This window comes from Zophobas morio, unplaced genomic scaffold (genome assembly GCF_036711695.1).
Source record: "Zophobas morio isolate AGI-343-1 ecotype UQ-CSIRO unplaced genomic scaffold, CSIRO_AGI_Zmor_V1 ptg000012l, whole genome shotgun sequence".
In the NCBI taxonomy this organism is placed as follows: domain Eukaryota; kingdom Metazoa; phylum Arthropoda; class Insecta; order Coleoptera; family Tenebrionidae; genus Zophobas; species Zophobas morio.
The window spans coordinates 3,601,696-3,626,141 of NW_026972117.1; the positions used below are offsets into that span (position 1 = coordinate 3,601,696).

Consider the following 24,446-nt stretch of genomic DNA (forward strand, 5'->3'; position numbering starts at 1 on the left):
TTAAGAACAAATCAACAGTGAAAAAAATTTAAATTTTTTAAATCGTTTTTCGTGCTTAGATTTCAAGATGCTTAAAATGATGGAAATTCAAATACTTAGAATGTCATTTTTTTTATTTCCATATTAAAGTTAGATATAGATGAAGCTAGAATCACAATTTGCATTAAATTGAAAAAACGCAAAGACACATAAAAAATGTTAACCCAAAGTTAAAATTTATTATTTCAAAAACTGTTAATATCCGAAATTTTTTATTAGAATTTGAAAAGAAAAGTCACCAAAACGTTGAAATTTCCAAAGATTGAGAAAGCTGAAAATTCTAAAATGTTGTAGAATAATAAAAGTGTTTTAAATAAGACTCTGAAATGTCTAAAATAAAAAATAATCTAATTATATTGTTCACTTTTCCTGTTGTTTTGTTTTTGAAGTAGTTTGAAAAAAATTTGGGGTCTCTTGTCCTATTTTTAAAGTAATTTGCAATAATCTGGGAATCCCTTGTAGTTTATTTTTAAAGTACTTTGAAAGAATTTCGGAAATTCCTTCTCTTGCTTTTGAAGTGGTTTAAAAAAAATCTCGGGAAGCACTTTTGTTTTGTTTTTGAAGTAACTTGAAAGAATTTCGGGGCCCTTTTGTGTCTAGTTTTTGAAGTAGCTTGAAAGAATCTCGGGGGCCCCTTTTCTTTGGTTTTTGAAGTAGTTTGAAGGAATCTCGGAGACAACTTTTGTTTTGGTTGTGAAGAAGTTTGACAGAATCTCGGGGGCCCCTTTCGTTTTGTTTTTGAAGTAGTTTGAAAGAATCTCGGGGACCTCTTTGTCTGGTTTTTGAAGTAGTTTGAAAGAATCTCGGGGACCACATTTGTTTTGTTTTTGAAATAGTTTGAAATAATTTCGTTGACCTCCTGTGTCTGGTTGTTGAAATAGTTTGAAAGAATCTTGGAGACACCTTTTGTTTTGGTTGTGAAGTAGTCTGAAAGAATCTCGGAGACCCCTTTTGTTGTTTTTGAAGTAGTTTGAAAGAATCTTGGGGGCTTTTTGTATCTAGTTTTTGAAGTAGTTTGAAGAAATCTCGGAGACAACTTTTGTTTTGGTTGTGGCGAAGTTTGATAGAATCTCGGGGGCCTCTTTCGTTTTGTTTTTGAAGTAGTTTGAAAGAATATCGGAGACCTATTTTGTTTTGATTTTGAAGTAATTTGAAAGAATCTCGGGGACCTTTTGTCTCTAGTTTTTGAAGTAGTTTGAAAAAATCTCAGGGACCTCTTTGTCTGGTTTTTGAAGTTGTTTGAAAGAATCTCGGGGACCTTTTGTCTCTAGTTTTTGAAGTAGTTTGAAAGAATCTCAGGGACCTCTTTGTCTGGTTTTTGAAGTAGTTTGAAAGAATCTCGGGGACCTTTTGGGTCAAGTTTTTGAAGTAATTTGAAAGAATCTTGGAGACACCTTTTGTTTTGGTTGTGAAGTAGTCTGAAAGAATCTCGGAGACCCCTTTTGTTGTTTTTGAAGTAGTTTGAAAGAATCTTGGGGGCTTTTTGTATCTACCTTTTGAAGTAGTTTGAAGAAATCTCGGAGACAACTTTTGTTTTGGTTGTGGCGAAGTTTGATAGAATCTCGGGGGCCTCTTTCGTTTTGTTTTTGAAGTAGTTTGAAAGAATATCGGAGACCTATTTTGTTTTGATTTTGAAGTAATTTGAAAGAATCTCGGGGACCTTTTGTCTCTAGTTTTTGAAGTAGTTTGAAAAAATCTCAGGGACCTCTTTGTCTGGTTTTTGAAGTTGTTTGAAAGAATCTCGGGGACCTTTTGTCTCTAGTTTTTGAAGTAGTTTGAAAGAATCTCAGGGACCTCTTTGTCTGGTTTTTGAAGTAGTTTGAAAGAATCTCGGGGACCTTTTGTGTCTAGTTTTTGAAGTAATTTGAAAGAATCTTGGAGACCACTTGTGCCTGGTTTTTCAAGTAGTTTGAAAGAATAGCGGAGACCTATTTTGTTTTGGTTTTGAAGTAATTTGAAAGAATCTCGGGGACCTTTTGTCTCTAGTTTTTGAAGTAGTTTGAAAGAATCTCAGGGACCTCTTTGTCTGGTTTTTGAAGTAGTTTGAAAGAATCTCGGGGGCTACATTCGTTTTGTTTTTGAAGTAGTCTGAAATAATTTCGTTGACCTCCTGTGTCTGGTTTTTGAAATAGTTTGAAAGAATCTCGGGGACCTTTTGTCTCTAGTTTTTGAAGTAGTTTGAAAAAATCTCAGGGACCTCCTTGTCTGGTTTTTGAAGTAGTTTGAAAGAATCTCGGGGACCTTTTGTCTCTAGTTTTTGAAGTAGTTTGAAAGAATCTCAGGGAACTCCTTGTCTGGTTTTTGAAGTAGTTTGAAAGAATCTCGGGGGCCACATTCGTTTTTTTTTGAAGTAGTTTGAAATAATTTCGTTGACCTCCTGTGTCTGGTTTTGAAATAGTTTGAAAGAATCTTGGAGACACCTTTTGTTTTGGTTGTGAAGTAGACTGAAAGAAGCTCGGGGACCCCTTTTTTTATTTTTGAAGTAGTTTGAAAGAATCTCAGTGACCTTTTGTATCTAGTTTTTGAAGTGGCTTGAAAGAATCTCGGAGATACCTTTTGTTTTGGTTGTGAAGTAGTTTAAAAGAATCTCTGAGACCTCTTGTGCCTGGTTTTTAAAGTAATTTGAAAGAATATCGGAGACCTTTTGTATCTAGTTTTTGAAGTAATTTGAAAGAATCTCGGGGACCCCTTTTAGTTTGTTTGTGAAGTAATCTGAAAGAACCTCGAGGACCTTTGGTGCCTGATTTTTGAAGTAGCTTGAAAGAATGTCGGAGATTCCTTGTGTTATTTTTTAAGTAGTTTGCAAGAATCTCGAAGACACCTTTTGCTTTTTTTAAGTAAATTCACAGAATTTCGGGGATTTGGTTTTTGAAATGGTTTTAAAAAATCTCGGAATCGCGTGAACCAAAGTGCATGGGACCTGTTGAACAAGCGCGGGAAATTTTAAAAGGCGGAAAATTTACTTCATTTAAAAATATATAAAATTTGGATTCAGGCATTGGCTGGAAAATTCCCGGTTTCTTCCTCTAATAATTCAGCATATTCTAAGGGATGTGCAGTTGAAAAATCACTCAGAGAAGACATTGGAATATCATTTGACACAAATGGGATGTCTGTTCGTATAATACGTATATAACATAAAATAGGTTATATTTCTGCCAAATGGATGTTATAAGAACACCCGTTACAATAATTTTCGGGTAAGACAAGGATTTGTATTGAGTTCGTTGTTATTTATTATTTAAGCCACTGATTTAAAACTATATAAATTGCACATCTTTGAGTGGTCAAAAAAAATAGTTACCGTTTGGGGGCTATCGGGACTAGTGAGGCTACACTCCGGACTCGTGGGCGTGGTGCTATGATTGCTCCTCCTCCTCTCCATTTTCCTTACAAAAGGATTAATCAAGCGCCTCTTATTCTGGATGTCACGTTTCCGACCACCCTGTCTATTATACTGGTCGACTTGCTGCAACACAGCGGACAGTTCCAGGTACAACTGGTTAACCTTTTCAAGTTTCCGGTCATACAGTTCCCGAATGTCGCGAATGTGCTTAATTTCAGTTTCACGCTTCTTGATTAGCTGCTCTTCTTTCAGCTGAAACTCGATTCGGTGCTTCTGCAGCTGCGCCTTGAATTGCGTTATTTGAGATTTGATTTCTTCCTTCCAGCTTTCTTGAGTTTCGAAGAATTGAGAGTCTTCGTATTTGCCGAGAATCTAAAAAGTGATCAATTACAAACTAAATAACAATGTGGTTAGTCACAGCAAAATCAATATTCATTGATTTATTAATGAAACTAAGTATATGAATCAGATTATAGTGTTTCAATCAACAGTAACCGCCCCCAAATTACCTCGACAGACGCAATTTGCAGATGGTTCAGGATCAACTTAAACGACGGCCTTTCTTTAGGGTTAAGCTTCCAACACATCTCCATGATCAATCGAAACCCATCTGGACAAGTCTTGGGAATCGGAGGCTTCAATTTCCCGCACCCTACCATATACATGATAGCGCTCTGTTCCATCCCATCATATGGTACCTCGCACGTCAACAACTCCCACAACACCACCCCAAACGACCAAATATCGACCTTCTCCGAACACTCCAATTCCTTAATAGCTTCAGGCGCCATCCACGCCACAGTCCCAGCGAAACTCATCTTCTCGCTGACCCCATTCCAGGTCCTCGAAGTACCAAAATCGCTAATCTTGATCACTTCTTCCTCCCCAATTAAAACACTAAAAATCAGAGTCAAAATTACAGAAAGACTAGATTAAGACTAGATTAAGTTACTTGGGACTCTTCAAATCTCTGTGAATTATCTTCTGCGAGTGAAGATAGTGCATCCCGGAGGTGATCTGCTTGGCCCACGACACCACCCTATTGGTGGTGACGACCTTCTTCTGCTTCTTGAGGAGGTCGGAGAGGGGGCCGTAGGGGCAGAACTCCATGACGATGCTGAGGCAAGGGGGCTGCGTGCACACCCCTTTGAACTTGACGATGTTGGGGTGGTTGAGTTTGCGCAGGTTTCGGATGTCGGTTTCTTTGATGTCGAGGACCTTCTTGACGGCGACGGGCTGGTTGTTGAGCATGCCGGAGAAGACGATGCCCTGGCCGCCGCAGCCGAGGTAGGTTAGGTCTGTGATTTGTTCGAAGGGGATTTCCCAGTCGTCTGAAAATGCGAAAGTTGGTATATAAAATTCGCAGCTTCTGGAATGCGAAAATACGAGTTTCTCGGTTTTGTTATTTGTCGTCTGGGAAATATGGTAATGTTTGTTCACTATCTCGAAAAAATTGACGACGTCATCACAAAATCTTGTAATCTAAAGTAAATTTGCAGAACAGTCCGACTTTCAAGTTTAAGTAGGTATATGGGTTATCTTAAAAAAATTAATTCGGAAAATCAAATTTTACACTTTGTATTAGAGATTGCACAACGGAGTTCTTAGAAGCGTTGATAACATGATAACAACAATTAGGAATTATTGAATTAAATTAAAAATTTCGAATGATCAAAATATCACGCTGTTTCACGAAATTTTTGAAAATTGCCAAAATAATACAAATTTTGCAAATTTCAGGTCCAATATTACTCGTAAATATTTAAAGTGTTCAATTTTGCCAAATATCAAAGTTGCTAATTTAGGTGGTTCTAAAAGAACTTGAATATTGTTTAAAAAGTAACTTAAAAATTGACTATTTTACTTTACAAATTTTAAGATTTCCGGTAAATTTTAATCTGTTTAACATTTGGAGAACATTTTAAAACGTTACATTATGAAAAATTCTTTATCATAAAGGTTAAACTGTTTTTTAATAGACACTTAACAAAACAGTTAATTGTTCTCATGTAAAACTCATTTTAACTACAGTTTTTGAAACGTCATAAAAAATTTCTAGGTCGAGAAAACAAAAATTAAAAAATTTAATATTAGAAAGAAATTTCCTATAAAAAACGTTACTTTAGTTTCAAAAGTGTCCTAAGGATTCAAATATTGAACTCAACGTTTGATAATTTTAAACTTACGGATGTTAAAAAATTTCAGTAAGTTCTGAATCATCGGGTAGATTTAGGAATTTAACTCGTTACTATGAAATTTGCAATTTAACACATTTAAATTTCGGAAGTTTCTACAAGATTAAAAATCGGTTTTATTTTAACAAATACTAGGCCCGCCCACCCGCCCCATATTTTCTCATGTGATATGTGATTTGCCAAAATCAGTCTTATCTTACCAAGTACTAGCCCCGCCCACCCGCCCCCTATTTTCTCAGACAATGTGTGATTTGCCAAAATCAGTCTTATCTTACCAAGTACTAGCCCCCCCCCCCCTCCCTACACACACATTTTTTTATCAGAGGGTAGTTCTTGCTAAGATAAGTCTTATTTTGGCAAATGACATATCCTCTGACAAAAAAGGGGGTGGGAGGCGGGGCTAGTACTTGGTAAGATAAGACTGAGTTTGGCAAATCACATATCCTCTGAGAAAACAGGGGTGGGTGGGCGGGGCCTGGTATTTGGTAAGATTAGACTGATTTTGGCAAATCACATATCCTCTGCGAAAATAGGGGGTGGGTGGGCCAGCCTAGTATTTGTTAAGATAAAACTGATTTTGCCCCTATTAATCTTGTAAAAACTCAGTCTTATCTGAGCAAGTACTAATGTTTATTTTATAACTCGAATAAAAAAAACACAAATTATTAAATAAAGACCAACTCAAAAATGTATGAAATCTAAAAATTTGTCAATTAAATTCAAAATTATCTTGCTTTTAATTTTTTTGTTAACTTACAGTTGTTGAAACGTTCGAATATCTACTGTTTTTAAAAATTAAAGACACCAGAAATATACACTATATTTGAAATAATAAATATACAAACATATCCAGGCCTCCGTAAAATTAGTGCAGAAAATTTTCGATATTCAAAAAAATTGGAATTAAAAAAAAAATTTAAACTTCGGTTCGGAATTTTTAAATTTATATAAAGTAAAGAACAAATCAAAAATTCAACATTACAAAAACGAGGTTTGAAAAAACCTTAAGAACGAAATGAGAAAAATTAGCTTTTTAATTTTTTTTTTTAATTTTTATTGTGTTCAGGTTTCAAGACATATATTTAAAATGATGAGTTAAAATACTGAAAATGTAATACAATTTAATTTTCAAAAGTTTTTACAGTTGGAGTTTAAATTTTAAAAATTTCCAAAAGAGTAAGGATGTTCGAAATTCTAAAATGTTCTAGAACAATGAAAATTTCTAAACTGACTGAAATGTCTAAAATAAAAAAAAATAATCTAAATATATTGTTTGCTCAATTATTATTAAAATAGTTTCAAATAAAAATTCGAAATCGAAAATGAATTTTTTGAAAAAATGTGTTAATGGAGTATATTTTGACAATGTTATTATTACAAGAAATATCTACAAAAGTTTTTTAAATTAATTCGGGGTAAATTCTAACTAATAGTTTATCAAAAAAAATACAATGTTAATCAAAAGATTTTAAAACCAAGTCTCACATTTAGATCTTCAGATTCAAAATTTTGCAGGATTTTGTTAAATTTCTAAAAACTTAAAATCTGAAAGTGTCCACAAAAATCTGAAATGAGTGTAACGTAAATTTTATTAAATAGCAACACGAATAAATTTTAAATTTCAAAAAAATTTTTATTTCCAAAATTTTATTCCTCAATTATTTGAACTATTTTCTTTTATAATCTGAAAATTTTGAAAACATCTCGAAATATATACCAAAAAAATATTTTTGAAAAATATATCGTATTATAAACTGGGAATTTAATTCACTTCTCATCTTACGCTACCAAGGTCAAAACGTTGTTTTACTTTTAATAATTTCCATAAGGCAAACTTTAAACTATTTCGTAAGCATTTTGGCTACATTTTACGTCAATAAATAAATTGTTCCTAATCACTATCACCGAAAATTTTTTATTTCCGAAATGTATTCGTCAAAAATTTGAAGTTTCTCTTGAGTTTTTTGTAAATTTCAATTAATAAATACTAGAAATCTAGGATAATTTTAAGTAACCACTCAAACATCTAAAGTAAAAAAAATATATTATATCTGTATCTAAAAAATCCGTTGTTTTACAAAACTGAAAAATTTCAAAAAAACTCGAAATATAAATCTAAATAATATACATCAAAACATTGTTTTCCTTTTTGGATGTTTTTGGAGTTTGATCGGTTTTCCCAATCATATTTTTACTTTTAATAATTTTCATAAGCCAAAATTTAAATTATTCCGTAAGCATTTTGGCTACTTTTTACCTTTTTAAACTGTTCTGAATTACCATCACCGAAAATTTTAAAACGTTTAAATTTAGAACCACGAAAATTTTTAATTTCCAAAATTCTATTCGTCAAAAATTTGAAGTTTCTTTTGAAATTTTTAAAAGTTTCATTCAATAAATACTGAAACTATAGGGGAATTCTAAGTGACCACTCAAACAGCTAAAATAAAAAAATATACATTCATCTAAAAAGAAATCTCTTCTCTTTTACGATCTGAAAATTTTCAAAAAATCTGGAAATATAAATCAAAATAGTATTTTTGAAAAAATATGTCATTGCAATAAGTTGGGAACTTAATTAACTTTTCATTTTAAGCCATCAACATCAAAACATTGTTTTCCTTTTTGGATGATTTTGGAGTTCGATCGATTTTCCCCCTCATATTTTTACGTTTACTAATTTTCATAAAGCAAACTTTAAACTATTTCCTAAGCATTTTGGATACTTTTTGCGTCAATAAATAAACTGTTCCCAATCACCATTATCGAAAATTTTAAAACGTTTAAATTTAGAACCACGAAAATTTTTAATTTCCAAAATTCTATTCGTCAAAAATTTGAAGTTTTTTTGAAATTTCCAAAAATGTCTTTCAATAAATACTAAAACTGTAAGGGAATTCTAAGTGACCACTCAAACAGCTAAGATAAAAAAATATACATGCAGATAAAAAATTCCTTCTCCTTCACGATCTGAAAATTTTCAAAAAATCTCGAAATATAAATCAAAATAGTATTTTTGAAAAAATATGTCATTGCAATAAGTTGGGAACTTAATTAATTTTTCATTTTAAGCCATCAACATCAAAACATTGTTTTCCTTTTTGGATGATTTTGGAGTTCGATCGATTTTCCCGCTCATATTTTTACGTTTACTAATTTTCATAAAGCAAACTTTAAACTATTTCCTAAGCATTTTGGATACGTTTTGCGTCAATAAATAAACTGTTCCCAATCACCATTACCGAAAATTTTAAAACGTTTAAATTTAGGACCACAAAAATTTTTAATTTCCAAAATTCTATTCGTCAAAAATTTGAAGTTTTTTTGAAATTTTCAAAAATGTCTTTCAATAAATACTAAAACTGTAAGGGAATTCTAAGTGACCACTCAAACAGCTAAAATAACAAAGTATACATGCATCTAAAAAAAAGTCTCTTCTCTTTTACGATCTGAAACTTTTCAAAAAATCTTGAAATATTATAAAACAAAATAGTATTTTTGAAAAAATATGACATTGCAATAAGTTGGGAACTTAATTCACCTTTGAGTTTAAGCCTTCAACATCAAAACATTGTTTTCCTTTTTGGATGTTTTTGGAGTTCGATCCGTTTTGCCACTCATATTTTTACTTTTAATAATTTTTCATAAGCCAAAATTTAAATTATTTCGTAAGCATTTTGGCTACTTTTTACCTTTTTAAACTGTTCTGAATTACCATCACCGAAAATTTGAAAATGTTAAAATTTATAACCTCAAAAATTTTGAATTTCCAAATTGTATTCGTCAAAAATTTTAAATTTCTTTTCAAATTTTTGAAAATTTCAATCAACAAATACTAAAAATGTAGGGGAATTCTAAGTGACCACTCAAACAGCTGAAATAAAAAAATCTACATGCATTTAAAAAAAAATCTCTCCTCTTTTACGATATGAAAATTTTTGAAAAATTCTCGAAATATTATAAATTAGAATACTATTTTTGAAAAAGTATGTCATTGCAATAAATAGGGAACATAATTTAGCTTTCATTTTAAGCCGTCAACATCAAAACATTGTTTTCTTTTTTGGATGTTTTTGGAGTTTGATCGGTTTTCCCACTCATATTTTTATTTTTAATAATTTTCATAAGCCAAAATTTAAATTATTTAGTAAGCATTTTGGCTACTTTTTACCTTTTTAAACTGTTCTGAATTACCATCACCGAAAATTTTAAAATGTTAAAATTTAGAACCTCAAAAATTTTGAATTCCCAAATTGTATTCGTCAAAAATTTGAAGTTTCTTTTGAAATTTTTGAAAATTTCAATCAACAAATACTAAAAATGTAGGGGAATTCTAAGTGACCACTCAAATAGATGAAATAAAAAAATATACATGCATCTAAAAAAATCTCTCCTCTTTTACGATACGAAAATTTTCAAAAAATTTCGAAATATTATAAATCAAAATACTATTTTTGAAAAAGTATGTCATTGCATTAAATAGGGAACTTAATTCACCTTTCATTTTAATCCGTCAACATCAAAACATTGTTTTCACTTTTGGATGTTTTTGGAGTTTGATAGGTTTTCCCACTTATATTTTTACTTTTAATAAATTTTCATAAGCCAAAATTTAAATTATTTCGTAAGCATTTTGGCTACTTTTTACCTTTTTAAACTGTTCTCAATAACCATCACCGAAAATTTTAAAATGTTAAAATTTAGTACCTCAAAAATTTTGAATTTCCAAATTGTATTCGTCAAAAATTTGAAGTTTCTTTTGAAATTTTTGAAAATTTCAATCAACAAATACTAAAAATGTAGGGGAATTCTAAGTGGCCACTCAAACAGCCGAAATAAAAAAATTTACATGCATCTAAAAAAAAAAATCTCTCCTCTTTTACGATACGAAAATTTTCAAAAAATTTCGAAATATTATAAATCAGAATACTATTTTTGAAAGAGTACGTCGTTGCAATAAATAGGGAACTTAATTCAGCTTTCATTTTAAGCCGTCAACATCAAAACATTGTTTTCATTTTTGGATGTTTATGGAGTTTGATCGGTTTTCCCGCTCATATTTTTACTTTTAATAAATTTTCATAAGCCAAAATTTAAATTATTTCGTGTAAGCATTTTGGCGACTTTTTACCTTTTTAAACTGTTTTGAATAACCATCACCGAAAATTTTAAAATGTTAAAATTTAGAACCTCAAAAATTTTTAATTTCCAAAATATATTGGTCAAAAATTTGAAGTTTCTGTTGCTTTTTTTGAAAATTTCAATTAACAAGTACTAAAATTCTGCGATAATTTTACGTGACCACTCAAACATCTAAAATAAAAAAATATATACGTGTATCCAAAAAAATTCCGTTCTCTTTTACGATCTGAAATATTTCAAAAAAATCTCAAAATATAAATTCAAATAATATTTTTGGAAAAATATATCACTGAAATAAATTCGCTACTTAATTCATCTTTCACTTTAAACCATCCAAATTAAAACATTGTTTTCTTTTACAGATGTTTTTGGATTTCAATCGGTTTTCCCACTCATATTTTTACGTTTAATATATAATTTACATAACGCAAACTTTAAACTATTTCGTAAGCATTTTGGCTACTTTTTACGTCAATGAATAAACTGTTCTGAATCATTATCACCGAAAATTTTAGAATGTTAAAATTTAGAACTTCAAAAATTTTTAATTTCCAAAATGTATTCGTCAAAAATTTGAAGTTTCTGTTGCATTTTTTGAAAATTTCAATTAACAAGTACTAAAAATCTGCGACAATTTTAGGTGACCACTCAAACATCTAAAATAAAAAAATATATACTTGTATCTAAAAAAAAAATCCGTTCTTTTACGATCTGAAATATTTCAAAAAATTCTCAAAATATAAATTCAAATAATATTTTTAAAAAAATATAACACTGCAATAAATTGGGGACTTAATTCACTTTTCACTTTAAGCCATTCAGATCAAAAGTTTGTTTTCTTTTTCGGATGTTTTTGGATTTCTATCCGTTTTCCCACTTATATTTTTACTTTTAATAATTTTCATAAGGCAAACTTTAAATTATTTCGTAAGCATTTTGGCTACTTTTTACGTCAATAAATAAACTGTTCTGAATCACCATCACCGAAAATTTTAAAATGTTAAAATTTAGATCCTCAAAAATTTTTAATTTCCAAATTGTATTCGTCAAAAATTTGAAGTTTCTTTTGACATTTTTGAAAATTTGAATCAACAAATACTAAAAATGTAGGGGAACTCTAAGTGACCACTCAAACAGCCGAAAAAAAATATATACATGCACCTAAAAAAAAATGTCTCCGCTTTTACGATATGAAATTTTCAAAAAACTGGAAATATTACAAATCAGAACACTATTTTTGAAAAAGTATGTCATTCCAATAAATAGGGAACTTAATTCACCTTTCATTTTAAGCCATCAACATCAAAACATTGTTTTCATTTTTGGATGTTTTTGGAGTTTGATCGATTTTCCCACTCATATTTTTACTTTTAATAATTTTCATAAGCCAAAATTTTGATTATTTCGTAAGAATTTTGGCTACTTTTTACCGTTTTAAACTGTTCTGAATTACCATCACCGAAAATTTTAAAATGTTAAAATTTAGAACCTCAAAAATTTTGAATTTCCAAATTGTATTCGTCAAAAATTTGAAGTTTCTTTTGAAATTTTTTAAAATTTCAATCAACAAATACTAAAAATGTAGGGGAATTCTAAGTGACCACTCAAACAGCTGAAATAAAAAAATATACATGCATCTAAAAAAAATCTCTCCTCTTTTACGATATGAAAATTTTCAAAAAATTTTGAAATATTATAAATCACAATACTATTTTTGAAAAAGTATGTCATTGCAATAAATAAGGAACTTAATTCAGCTTTCATTTTAAGCCGTCAACATCAAAAGATTGTTTTCCTTTTTGGATGATTTTGGATTTCGATCGATTTTCTTCCTCATATTTTTATGTTTACTAATTTTCATAAAGCAAACTTTAAACTATTTCCTAAGCATTTTGGATACTTTTTGTGTCATTAAATAAACTGTTCCCAATCACCATTATCGAAAATTTTAAAACGTTTAAATTTAGAACCACGAAAATTTTTTATTTCCAAAATTTTAATCTTCAAAAATTTGAAGTTTCTTTTGAAATTTTAAAAAATTTCATTCAATAAATACTAAAACTATAGGGGAATTCTAAGTGACCGCTCAAACAGCTAAAATAAAAAATATACGTGAATCTAAAAAAATCTCTTCTCTTTTACGATCTGAAAATTTTCAAAAAATCTCGAAATATTATAAATCAAAATAGCATTTATGAAAAATTATGCCATATTATGCCATTGCAATAAATTGGGAACTTAATTCACCTTTAATATTAAGCCATCAACATCAAAAAAATGTTTTCCTTCTTGGATTATTTTGGAGTTTGATCGGTTTTCCCCCTCATATTTTTACGTTTACTAATTTTCATAAAGCAAACTTTAAACTATTTCCTAAGCATTTTGGATATTTTTTTACATCAATAAATAAACTGTTTTCAATCACCATTACCGAAAATTTTAAAATGTTAAAATTTAGAACTTCAAAAATTTTACTAAAAATCTGCGGTAATTTTAGGTGACCACTCAAACATCTAAAATAAAAATATATACTTATATCTAAAAAAATTCCGTTCTCTTTTACGATCTGAAATATTTCAAAAAAAATCTCAAAATACAAATTCAAATAATATTTTTGGAAAAATATATCACTGAAATAAATTCGCGACTTAATTCATCTTTCACTTTATGCCATCCAAATTAAAACATTGTTTTCTTTTTCAGATGTTTTTGGATTTCAATCGGTTTTCCCACTCATATTTTTACGTTTAATAATTTTCATAAAGCAAACTTTAAACTATTTCGTAAGCATTTTGGACACTTTTTACGTCAATAAATGAACTGTTCCGAATCATTGTCCCCGAAAATTTTAGAATGTTAAAATTTAGAACTTCAAAAATGTTTAATTTCCAAAATGTATTCGTCAAAAATTTGAAGTTTCTGTTGCATTTTTTGAAAATTTCAATTAATAAATATTAGAAATCTACGATAATTTTAGGAGATCACTCAAACAACTAAAATAAAAAAAATATATTATATCTGTATCTAAAAAAAATCCGTTTGTTTAAAATCTGAAAAATTTCAAAAAATCTCCAAATATAAATCCAAATAATATTTTTTGAAAAATATGACACTGCAATAAATTGGGGACTTAATTCACTTTTCACTTTAAGCCATTCAGATCATAACATTGTTTTCTTTTTCGGATGTTTTTAGAGTTCGCTCCGTTTTCCCACTCATATTTTTACTTTTAACAATTCTCATAAGGCAAACTTTAAATTAAAATTATTTCGTAAGCATTTTGGCCACTTTTTACGTCAATATATAAACTGTTCTGAATCACCATCACCGAAAATTTTAAAATGATAAAATAAGAATCTCAAAAATTTTTAATTTCCAAAATGTATTCGTCAAAAATTTGAAGTTTCTGTTGAATTTTTTGAAAATTTCAATTAAGAAATACTAGAAATCTGTGATAATTTTAAGTGACCACTCAAACATTTAAAATATACAAAATATATTATACCTCTATCTAAAATAAATCCGTTCTTTTACAATCTGAAAATTTTCAAAAAATCTCGAAAAATAAATCCAAATAATATTTTTTGAAAAATATGACACTGCTATAAATTGGGGACTTAATTCACTTTTCACTTTAAGCCATTCAGATCAAAACATTGTTTTCTTTTTCGGATGTTTTTGGAGTTCGATCCGTTTTCCCACTTATATTTTTAGTTTTAATAATTTTCATAAGGGAAACTTTAAATTATTTCGTAAGCATTTTGGCTACTTTTTACGTCAATAAATACACTGTTCTGAATCACCATCATCGAAAATTTTAAAATGATAAAAGTATAGAATCTCAAAAATTTTTAATTTCCAAAATGTATTCGTCGAAAATTTGAAGTTTCCCTTTTCCGATCTGAAAATTTTCAAAAAATCTCGAAATACTATTTACGAAAAAATAGTATTTCGAGAATAGACAGCCCCAAAAAAAGAAATTAATATTAAAAAAAATATATTAAATATTCTAAAACCAACAATTCTATTTGTCATTGCAATAAATTGGGAACTTAATTCACCCTTTGGCGATTTTTTTTTAATTTTTAAAAAGTAAATATTTCTTGTTATAGAAAATCGTGAATATTCAAACGAAAAAGTCAAAAATGTAACAAGAGAAGGGATTTTAATAAAATGTGATTGAAATTTAGTTCATGGCAGTTTCTTCATAGTAATGTTTAAAATTAGCAACAATGATCATGAGAATAATTATTTGTGATGTCACGCACCATTTGAAGCAAAATTCGTTTTTCTTCGACGAATTTAAATAAGACGATATAACTCAAACTGTCTTCTTTTAATTATCATAACTGGCTTTAAATACTTCAGAAAAGATTTTGAGCAATATTCAAAAAATTTCCGCAATCATAAAAACCCTATAATATATGTGAGGACAGTTGAAAACCTTGAATATTCACAACATCCTAAACACATTATTTAAAATAAATAGAAACTCTAGTGATATCCGTAAAAAACCTCCAAAAAAACATCTACGATCTTCGAAATTTCGTCTCGCCGCGGTTAAAAACAAGCAAAATAAAGTCACAAAGAACCGAAACTCACTGCTCTCCAAATAATCAATCCTAAATTCGATTTCTAAACAAACACGAATTATCGCCTGCCCGCGTGTAATTGCTTCCACTTACTTCTCGCTTCATTTTTCTCATTTATAAATTAAATAGCCACTTTCTCACAATAATTACAAAACCGCTCTCGACCCGACTCGTGAGCCTTGTTTTCAATTCGCTATTATTAAAAATGACTTATGTAAGCTCACCTTGATGGCTGTTTTTTATCTCGTTGACTGCTCCTTTTCCGATTATCGATAGCACGGGCCTGAGGCAGCCGAATATCCCCGTGATCCAGCCCTTGTTGAGGTCGTAGGCGGGCTGGGGGGTGTCGGGCGAGCTGTCCTGCACCGCCGGGGGCATGGTGGCGGCGACCATCGTGGGCTCGCTCACGCTCTTCTGGAGGCTGAAGTTGTTGAGTTCGTTCTGCAGCCGGACGACACTGGAGAGAGAGAGGACAAGCGATTATAATTTTTGGGCAAATATTGACTCGGACGTTGATAACGCTATTTTGTTTTCGAGTGATTGCTGGGGTCGGCTGTAGGTGGAAGTGCGTGTTGACATCTTTAAGCGAGGAGAGCGGTGATTCACTCTTCATTTAAATGCTACATGGTGTGAGTGTGGAAGGTGATAAGGTTTAAGGTATTGCTAGTGTGCTTTCTAAAATTTTCAGCTTGTACGGAAAGTGATTTGATTAAATGACTAACAGCTGAGTGGAATAATTATTTTGGGGACCTGGTTTGTATTGGCACGAGTTGGATTTTTTTCGCTCACTTCAAACTACTGGTAATTAAATGCTACTTGAAAGTTAGCGTAAAGGTCAGTCCAAATTTTGACCTAAAAACAAGGTTTGGCCATCAGTTTAAAATTTATCTTGTCGGGGAGCGAAGGGAACTATTTTCATTCGGCACCCGCATTTAGGTAATCAGGTCAGGTCAGGAAGAGAGGATTTTTTCTAAATTAGGAAAAAAGTGAATGAATTACGTTACTATAAAACGTGATTATACAATTTTTAAATTTTTTGGGAAAATCTGGATATCTAGAGTAAAAAACTCAAGGCAGATTCATGAACCACAGCTAGAGGAGACACAGACAGATAGAGAGTCAGATATACAGACATACAAACGGATACGGAAAACATATTTTTTCACGGTATAGAGGAAATTAAATTCATTCAAATTTTTAATAAACTTAATAAACACGGATTGATAAACCGTAAGTGCAGTAATATATTATTTTACAAAATTTAAATGAGCAAAATTTTGTAACGCCGTCATCAAAGTTTCAGTGAAAACTTTTAGCTATAGTTTAAAAAAAAATCACAACAATCAGTAATTTCGAACGTTATCTGTCTGGCCTAATAAAAAAGAGACACAGACAGACAGACAGACAGACAGACAGACAGACAGACAGACAGACAGACAGACAGACAGACGACATACCGACAGACAGACGACAGATCAACAGATGACAGGCAGACGACAGATGAAAGACAGACAGATACACATTCGAAAACAAAAAACCCATTTTTTTATAATCTAGCGGATAATAAATTAAATTAAATTTTTCATGAAACGTCGCGGAAACATGAAATTAGCCGTTCACCTGTTGAACCCTAATACAGTACTTTCTTAGTTTTCGAAAAATATTTGCCTTATTTCCAAACATTTACATTTCCACAAATTTAAAAAAAAAGATTCGATTTCTCGTTTTTTGATTTTTAATTTTCGTTTGTTCAATTCTACGGCCTTTAAATTTTTCGATTTTTCAATTCTTCGATGTCTCAGTTTTGGGAATTTTCTGTTTTGGTTTTTGCAATATTTCTTCAATTTTTCTATTTTTCAATTTATCCATTGATCAATTTTTCGATGTTTGAATTTTGGAAATTTTCAATTTTTTGATTCTAGAATTTTTTGATTTCTTCAATTTTAGATTTTTCGATTTCTCAATTTTTCAGTTTTTCATTTTTAAATTGCATATTTTTCGATTCTTCAATTTTTCCATTTTTCAGTTTTATCAATTTTTGGATAGATAGAAATTTTTCGATTTTGGGCTATTTCGATTTTTAGATTATCCGTTTTTCACAATTTTTCGACTTTTTATAAATATTTCAATTTTCTAATTGCTCGATGTTTCGATTTTTCAATGTTTCAACTTGTCAATTGTTGGATTTCATAATTTTTCTACATTTTAGTGTTGGGATTTTTCAATTTCTCAGTTTTTCAATTATTCGATTATTAAATTTTCAAAATTTTTCAATTTTACTAGATTTTTCGACTTTACGATTTCTCGATTTTTCAATTCTTCGATATCTCAGTTTTCGATTTTTACATTTCTCAGGTTTTTAATTTTTTATTTTAGATTTTTCGTAATATCGATTTATCGTTTTTTGATTTGTCAGTTTTTCGATTATTCAATTTTTCGTTTTTAAATCTGATATTTTTCGGTTCCTCAATTTTTCGATTTTTCAGTTTTATCAATTTTTTGATTTTTTTTAATTTAAATTTTTCGTTTTTGGGCTGTTTCGATTTTTAGATTGTTCATTTTCCAATTTTTCGACTTTTCATTTTTAAATTTAAAATTTTTCGATTCTTCAATTTTTTTGATTTTTCAGTTTTATCAATTTTTGAATTTTTTTTTGTATTTAAATTTAAATTTTTCCAGCTATTTCGATCTTTAGATTATTCATTTTTCAATTTTTCGACTTTTCGATTTCTCGATCTTTTGATGTTCTAATTTATCGATGTTTAAATTTTCCCAAATGCTCCATGTTTCGATTCAATTGTTGGATTTCTTAGTTTTTCCACATTTCAGTTTTAGGACTTTTCAATTTCTCAGTTATTCGATTTTTTAATTTTTCAGGTTTTTGATTTTTCAATTTTACTGGACTTTTCGATTTCTCGATTTTTCAATTCTTCGACATCAGTTTTGGGAATTTTCTGTTTTGGTTGTTGCAATTTTTCTTCGATTTTTCTATTGTTCTATGTCTCAATTGATATTTAAATTTTTTGATTTCTTAAATTTTAGGTTTTTCGATTTCTCGATTTATCGTTTTTTGATTTTTCAATTTTTCGATTTTTGAATGTTTCGTTTTTAAATTTTATGTTTTTCGATTCTTCAATTTTTCGATTTTCGAGTTTTAGCAATTTTTGGATTTTTTGTTTCTGGATTTTTCATTTTTTCGTTTTTAAATTTTGTTTTTCGATTCTTCAATTTTTCGATTTTTCAGCTTTACCAGTTTTTGGATTTTCTTTAATGTAAATTTTTCGTTTTTGGGCTATTTCGATCTTTAGTTTATTCATTTTCCAATTTTTCGAATTTTCATTTTTAAATGTTATATTTTTCGTTTGTTCAATTTTTTGATTTTTCAGTTTTATCAATTTTTGGATTTTTTTTTATTTAAATTTAAATTTTTCGATTTTGGGCTATTTCGATTTATAGATTATTCGTTTTTCACAATTTTTCGACATATCGATTTCTCGATATTTTGAAGCTTTGATTTATAGATGTTTCAATTTTCCAATTGCTCGATGTTTCGATTTTTCAATGTTTCAAAATTTTAGTTTTGGGATTTTTCAATTTCTCAGTTTTTCAATTATTGGATTTTTAAATTTTCCAGGTTTGTGATTTTTCAATTTTACTAGATTTTTCGACTTTACGATTTCTCGATTTTTCAATTCTTCGATATCTCAGTTTTCGATACCTTAGTTTTGGGAATTTTCTGTTTTGGTCTTTGCATTTTTTCTTCGATTTTTCTATTTTTCCATTTCTCGATTGATCGATTTTTCGATGTTTGAATTTTGGGATTTTTCAATTTTTGATATTTAATTTTTTGATTTCTTAAATTTTAGGTTTTTCGATTTCTCGAATTATCGTTTTTTGATTTTTCAGTTTTTCGATTTTTGAATGTTTCGTTTTTAAATTTTATGTTTTTCGATTCTTCAATTTTTCGATTTTTCAGTTTTACCAATTTTTGGATTTTTTGTTTTTCGATTTTTCAATTTTTCGTTTTTAAATTTTATGTTTTTCGATTCTTCAATTTTTCGATTTTTCAGTTTTACCAATTTTTGGATTTTTTTTTTAATGTAAATTTTTCGATTTTGGGCTATTTCGATTTGTATATTATTCGTTTTTCACAATTTTTCGACATATCGATTTCTCGATATTTTGATGCTTTGATTTATAGATGTTTCAATTTTCCAATTGCTCGATGTTTCGATTTTTCAATGTTTCAAAATTTTCAATTGTTAAAATTCTCAATTTTTCTAAATTTGAGTTTTGGGACTTTTCAATTATTCGATTTTTAAATTTTTCAAGTTTTTGATTTTTCAATTTTACTAAATTTTTCGACTTTTCGATTTCTAGATTTTTCAATTCTTCGATATCCCAGTTTTCGATGCTTCAGTTTTGGGAATCTTCTGTTTTACTTTTTGCAATTTTTCTTCGATTTTTTATTTTTCCATTTATTGATTGAACAATTTTTGGGATTTTTCAATTTTTGATTCTTGAATTTTTTGATATTTTAATTTTTTGATTTCTTAAATTTTAGATTTCTCGATTTATCGTTTTCAGATTTTTCAGTTGTTTGATTTCTTAATTTTAGATTCTTCGATTTCTCGTTTTTTGATTTTATACTTTTCGATTGTTCAATTCTTCGGTTTTTAAATTTTTCAACTTTTCAATTTTTTGATTCTTTGTAATTTAAATTTTTCAAATTTTAATTTTTCGATTTTGGGCTGTTTCGATTTCTCGATTTTTAGGTTATTCGATTTTTTTAATTTTTCTCGATATTTTGATGCTTTGATTTAGATGTTTCTATTGTTAAAATTCTCAATTTTTCTACACTTCAGTTTTGGGACTTCAATTTCTGGACTTTTCGATTATTCGATTTTTACATTTTTCAGGTTTTTAATTTTTTATTTTAGATTTTTCGTAACATCGATTTATCAATTTTGATTTGTCAGTTTTTCGATTATTCAATTTTTCGTTTTTAAATCTGATATTTTTCGGTTCCTCAATTTTTCGATTTTTCAGTTTTATCAATTTTTCGATTTTTTTTTTAATTTAAATTTAAATTTTTCGTTTATGGGCTATTTCGATTTTTTTTTCATGAAACGTCGGGAAAACATGAAATTAGCCGTTCACCTGTTGAACCCTATTATAGTACTTTCTTAGTTTTCAAAAAATATTCGCCTTATTTCCAAACATTTACATTTCCACAAATTTAAAAAACGTAAAGATGCAGAAAATAGAATTTTTTGATATTTTAATTGTTTAATTTCTTAAATTTTAGATTCGATTTTTCGTTTTTTGATTTTTAATTTTCGATTGTTCAATTCTCCGGCTTTTAAATTTTTCGATTTTTCAATTCTTCGATGTCCCAGTTTTGGGAATTTTCTGTTTTGGTTTTTGCAATTTATTTTCAATTTTTCGATGTTTGAATTTTGGAAATTTTCAATTTTTTGGTTCTAGAATTTTTTGATATTTTAATTTTTTGATTTCTTCAATTTTAGACTTTTCGATTTCTCAATTTTTCAGTTTTTCGTTTTTAAATTGCATATTTCTCGAATCTTCAATTTTTCCATTTTTCAGTTTTATCAATTTTTGGATAGAGATAGAAATTTTTCGATTTTGGGCTATTTCGATTTTTAGATTATCCGTTTTTCACAATTTTTCGACTTTTTATAAATATTTCAATTTTCTAATTGCTCGATGTTTCGATTTTTCAATGTTTCAACTTGTCAATTGGATTTCTCAATTTTTCTACATTTTAGTGTTGGGATTGTTCTATTTCTCAGTTTCTCAATTATTCGATTTTTAAATTTTACAGGTTTGTGATTTTTCAATTTTACTAGATTTTTCGACTTTACGATTTCTCGATTTTTCAATTCTTCGATATCTCAATTTTCGATACCTTGGTTTTGGGAATTTTCTGTTTTGGTCTTTGCAACTTTTCTTCGATTTTTCTATTTTTCCATTTCTCGATCGATCAATTTTTCGATGTTTGAATTTTGGGATTTCTCAATTTTTGATATTTAAATTTTTTGATTTCTTAAATTTTAGGTTTTTCGATTTCTCGATTTATCGTTTTTTGATTTTTCAGTTTTTCGATTTTGAACGTTTGATTTTGTATTTTCATTTTCTTGATTTTATATCACAATTTTTCATTTTTCCATTACCTTTATTTTTTCAATGTTTCTTTGGATTTTATAATTTTTTGGTTATTCAATTTTTTACATTTTCAATCTTTGATTTTTGAAGTTCTTGATTTCCAATTTTTTTATATTTCGAAGCTTTCATTTTGTACTTTTTCAGTTTTACAATTTTTTGATTTTGTATATTCGAAAAATTAAAAACTCGATAAAATGAAAAATTGAAACAATGAAAAACTAAAAACCGAGAAACTTAAAAATCTAAAAAAAATTAATGAATCGAAGAATGGGAAAGAAGAAAAACCATTCGAATTGAAAAATTGGAAAATCCAAAAATTGTAAAATCGAAAAATTATAGAATCTTGAAAATTGTAAAGTCCAAAAACTGTGACATTCAAACACCGAAAAATTGAAAAATTCCAAAAACGAAAAACTGAAAAAGTGAACAACTTTAAAAATTATAATTATTACGAGTGTTACATAATTAAAATGAAAACTAGAAAAACTGCAAATGAAAAATTAAAAAAACGGAAAATTGAAAAAATAAAGAAAACTAAAAACCCACACGAAAAATTGCAAATCGAAAAATTGACGAAATTAAAAACTGAAAACTCGTGAAATTTGCAAACTCTAAAATTTGAAACATCTACAAGTTGGAAAATCAAAAACTGAAAAATCGAGAAATCGAAAATTTTCAAAACTGAAAAGTCGAAAGATAGAAAACTCGAAATTTTGGAAAATCGACAAACCGAGGAATTCAGACAGAAAAAAGATCGAGAATTCAAGATGTCGAAAAATCTAAATATCTAAAATTTAAAAAATAGAAAAATTACAATAACGAAAAATTTAACATTAAAAAAAACACAAAATCAAAAAGTCGAAAAATCGAGAAATTGAGAAATGGAAAAATGAAAATTTAGAAAAACCAAAGATTGAAAAGCATAAAAAAAGTAAAATCGGGAAATCGGAACGTAAAAAAAATAAAATCGAAAAATTGAAAAATTTTAAATTTAAAAATTCGAAAACTTGAAAAACGAAAAACTAAAAAATCGACAAATTGAAAAATCTCAAAACTGAAAAGTCGAAAAATTGAAAAACCCAAAAATCGATTTCCGGTAAGTCGAAACATCAGAATTTAAAAAGTTGAAAAATGAAAATATCAAAAAACTGAGAAATATAGACATTCCAAAATTGAAATGTTGAAAAATTGAGAAATCGAAGACTTGAAAAAAAGAACGAAAAGTAAAAACATTTTAAAATCGAAAAAACGAAAAATTGCAATAAACGTTGAAAAGGTTAAAATCGGGAGATCGAACTTGAAGAAATAAAAAATTGAAAAATGGAAAAGCCGAAAATCGAAATTAAAAAATTGAGACATCAAAAGATCCGTGAAATGGAGAAATCGAAAAACCGGAAAATTTAAAACTGAAATACATATTTAAACGATAAACCAAAATATTCAAAATTCGAAAAATCAGAAATTTTAAAAATCGAGAAATCGATATATCAAAAAAGTGAAAAATTTTAAATTAAAAAATTGGAGATATTGAAAAATCCCAAAATTGCAACAACGAAAACTTGAAAAATCGAAAAACTGAAAAATCGATAAATTGGAAAGAGGAAAAATCGAAAAATCAAAGAATTGATTAATAGAGAAATTAAGAAATGTAAAAATGGATTTTTTTTTAAATTGCAAAAATTGTAAAACTGAAATATCAAAAAATTAAGTAAACTAAAAATCGAGAAATCAAGAAATCGAAAAATTGTAATTCAATTTTGTTTTATTTTTCCACAAAAATTTCGATGTCGAAGATAAAAATTCAACACGGATTCATAGACCATAGGTACACTGTTACTTTTTTTTAATTTATGTAACATTTATTTGACAAAATTGTAGAACTGAAGAAACGAAAAATAGAAACATTGAAAAACTAGAAATCGAGAAAAAATTAATGAATCAAAGAACGAATTTAATCGAAAAATATTCGTAAAGTCCAAAAACTAACATTCAAAGATCGAAAAATTAAAAAATTCCAAAAACGAAAAATTGAAAAAGTGAACAACTCTAATAAAAATTATAATTATTATTACATATCTAAAATGAAAATTAGAAAACCTGCAAATCAAAAATTGAAGAAATGAAAAATTGAAAACAAAAAAAATTGAAAAATCCAAAAACTGAAAAATTTCAAATTGAGAAAAAGAAAAAATATAAAAACTCGTTCCTCGCGCGTTAAAATATCTCGATTATTAATCGCTTTTATTAACAAACTTGTTCGTTAAATAGCTATTAATTTACCTGGTCTCATTTTCAATTCCAATGAAAACCCCTGCTTTAAAAATTGCACATTTAAAAAAAAATATCGGTTACGTTATGGTCTGCCCCCCCCCCCGCGCGGGGGTGCTATTTACGCCACGATTATTACAAATCAATATTCAAAACGACCCAATTCATTTTCCCGAAAATTTGGCAATACAATAATCTTATTCTTAGTATTACACTACATCTATCACACATGTAGTTTACGACTTCGAATTGAGTTTGGAAAAAAAAATCAAAATTATAAAACATTTTGCAATTTAATTTTGAGTCTGCCAACCCGAATGCTTTGAAATGTTGCAGATGTTTTAAGGTTATAAAGAGCATAATAAAATTTTAGTCAAAATATATTTGGTTATCTTTTCCAAAAAACTGATGACGTCAGCTCAAAAGTTTGCCGAATAAATCCTATCTAGAATATACAAAATATGGTTGAGTCTGTACTTGTGATTTATCACTCCATTCATATTTTTTGGATTTGCATATACAGGGTGACTCTTTAGACCAATTTCTTTTTTTCAATTAATACATTTAGTTTTCTTTGTATAACACGATTACTTCCGAACATATTCCACATGGTAATTTCTCGTAAAAAAATAAGGATTTTACAATGAAGCTCTACCCCTCGGCTTACGACAAATAAAA

The 24,446-nt window shown here is 28.5% G+C and overlaps 1 protein-coding gene across 3 annotated transcripts in view; it reads right to left on the reverse strand.

The window, feature by feature from the left end:
- LOC135127669 (mitogen-activated protein kinase kinase kinase 13-like) overlaps positions 1-24,446 on the reverse strand; it is an 85,061-nt gene that overhangs the window by 25,332 nt on the left and 35,283 nt on the right. For all 3 annotated transcript variants that reach the window (XM_064054201.1, XM_064054202.1, XM_064054204.1), the window contains 4 exons: positions 15,539-15,771; positions 4,338-4,716; positions 3,895-4,282; positions 3,344-3,757 (listed from right to left, as the gene is read on the reverse strand). In XM_064054201.1, the coding sequence (XP_063910271.1) occupies positions 3,344-3,757; positions 3,895-4,282; positions 4,338-4,716; positions 15,539-15,771 (1,414 nt within the window). The remainder of the gene's footprint in view (positions 1-3,343; positions 3,758-3,894; positions 4,283-4,337; positions 4,717-15,538; positions 15,772-24,446) is intronic.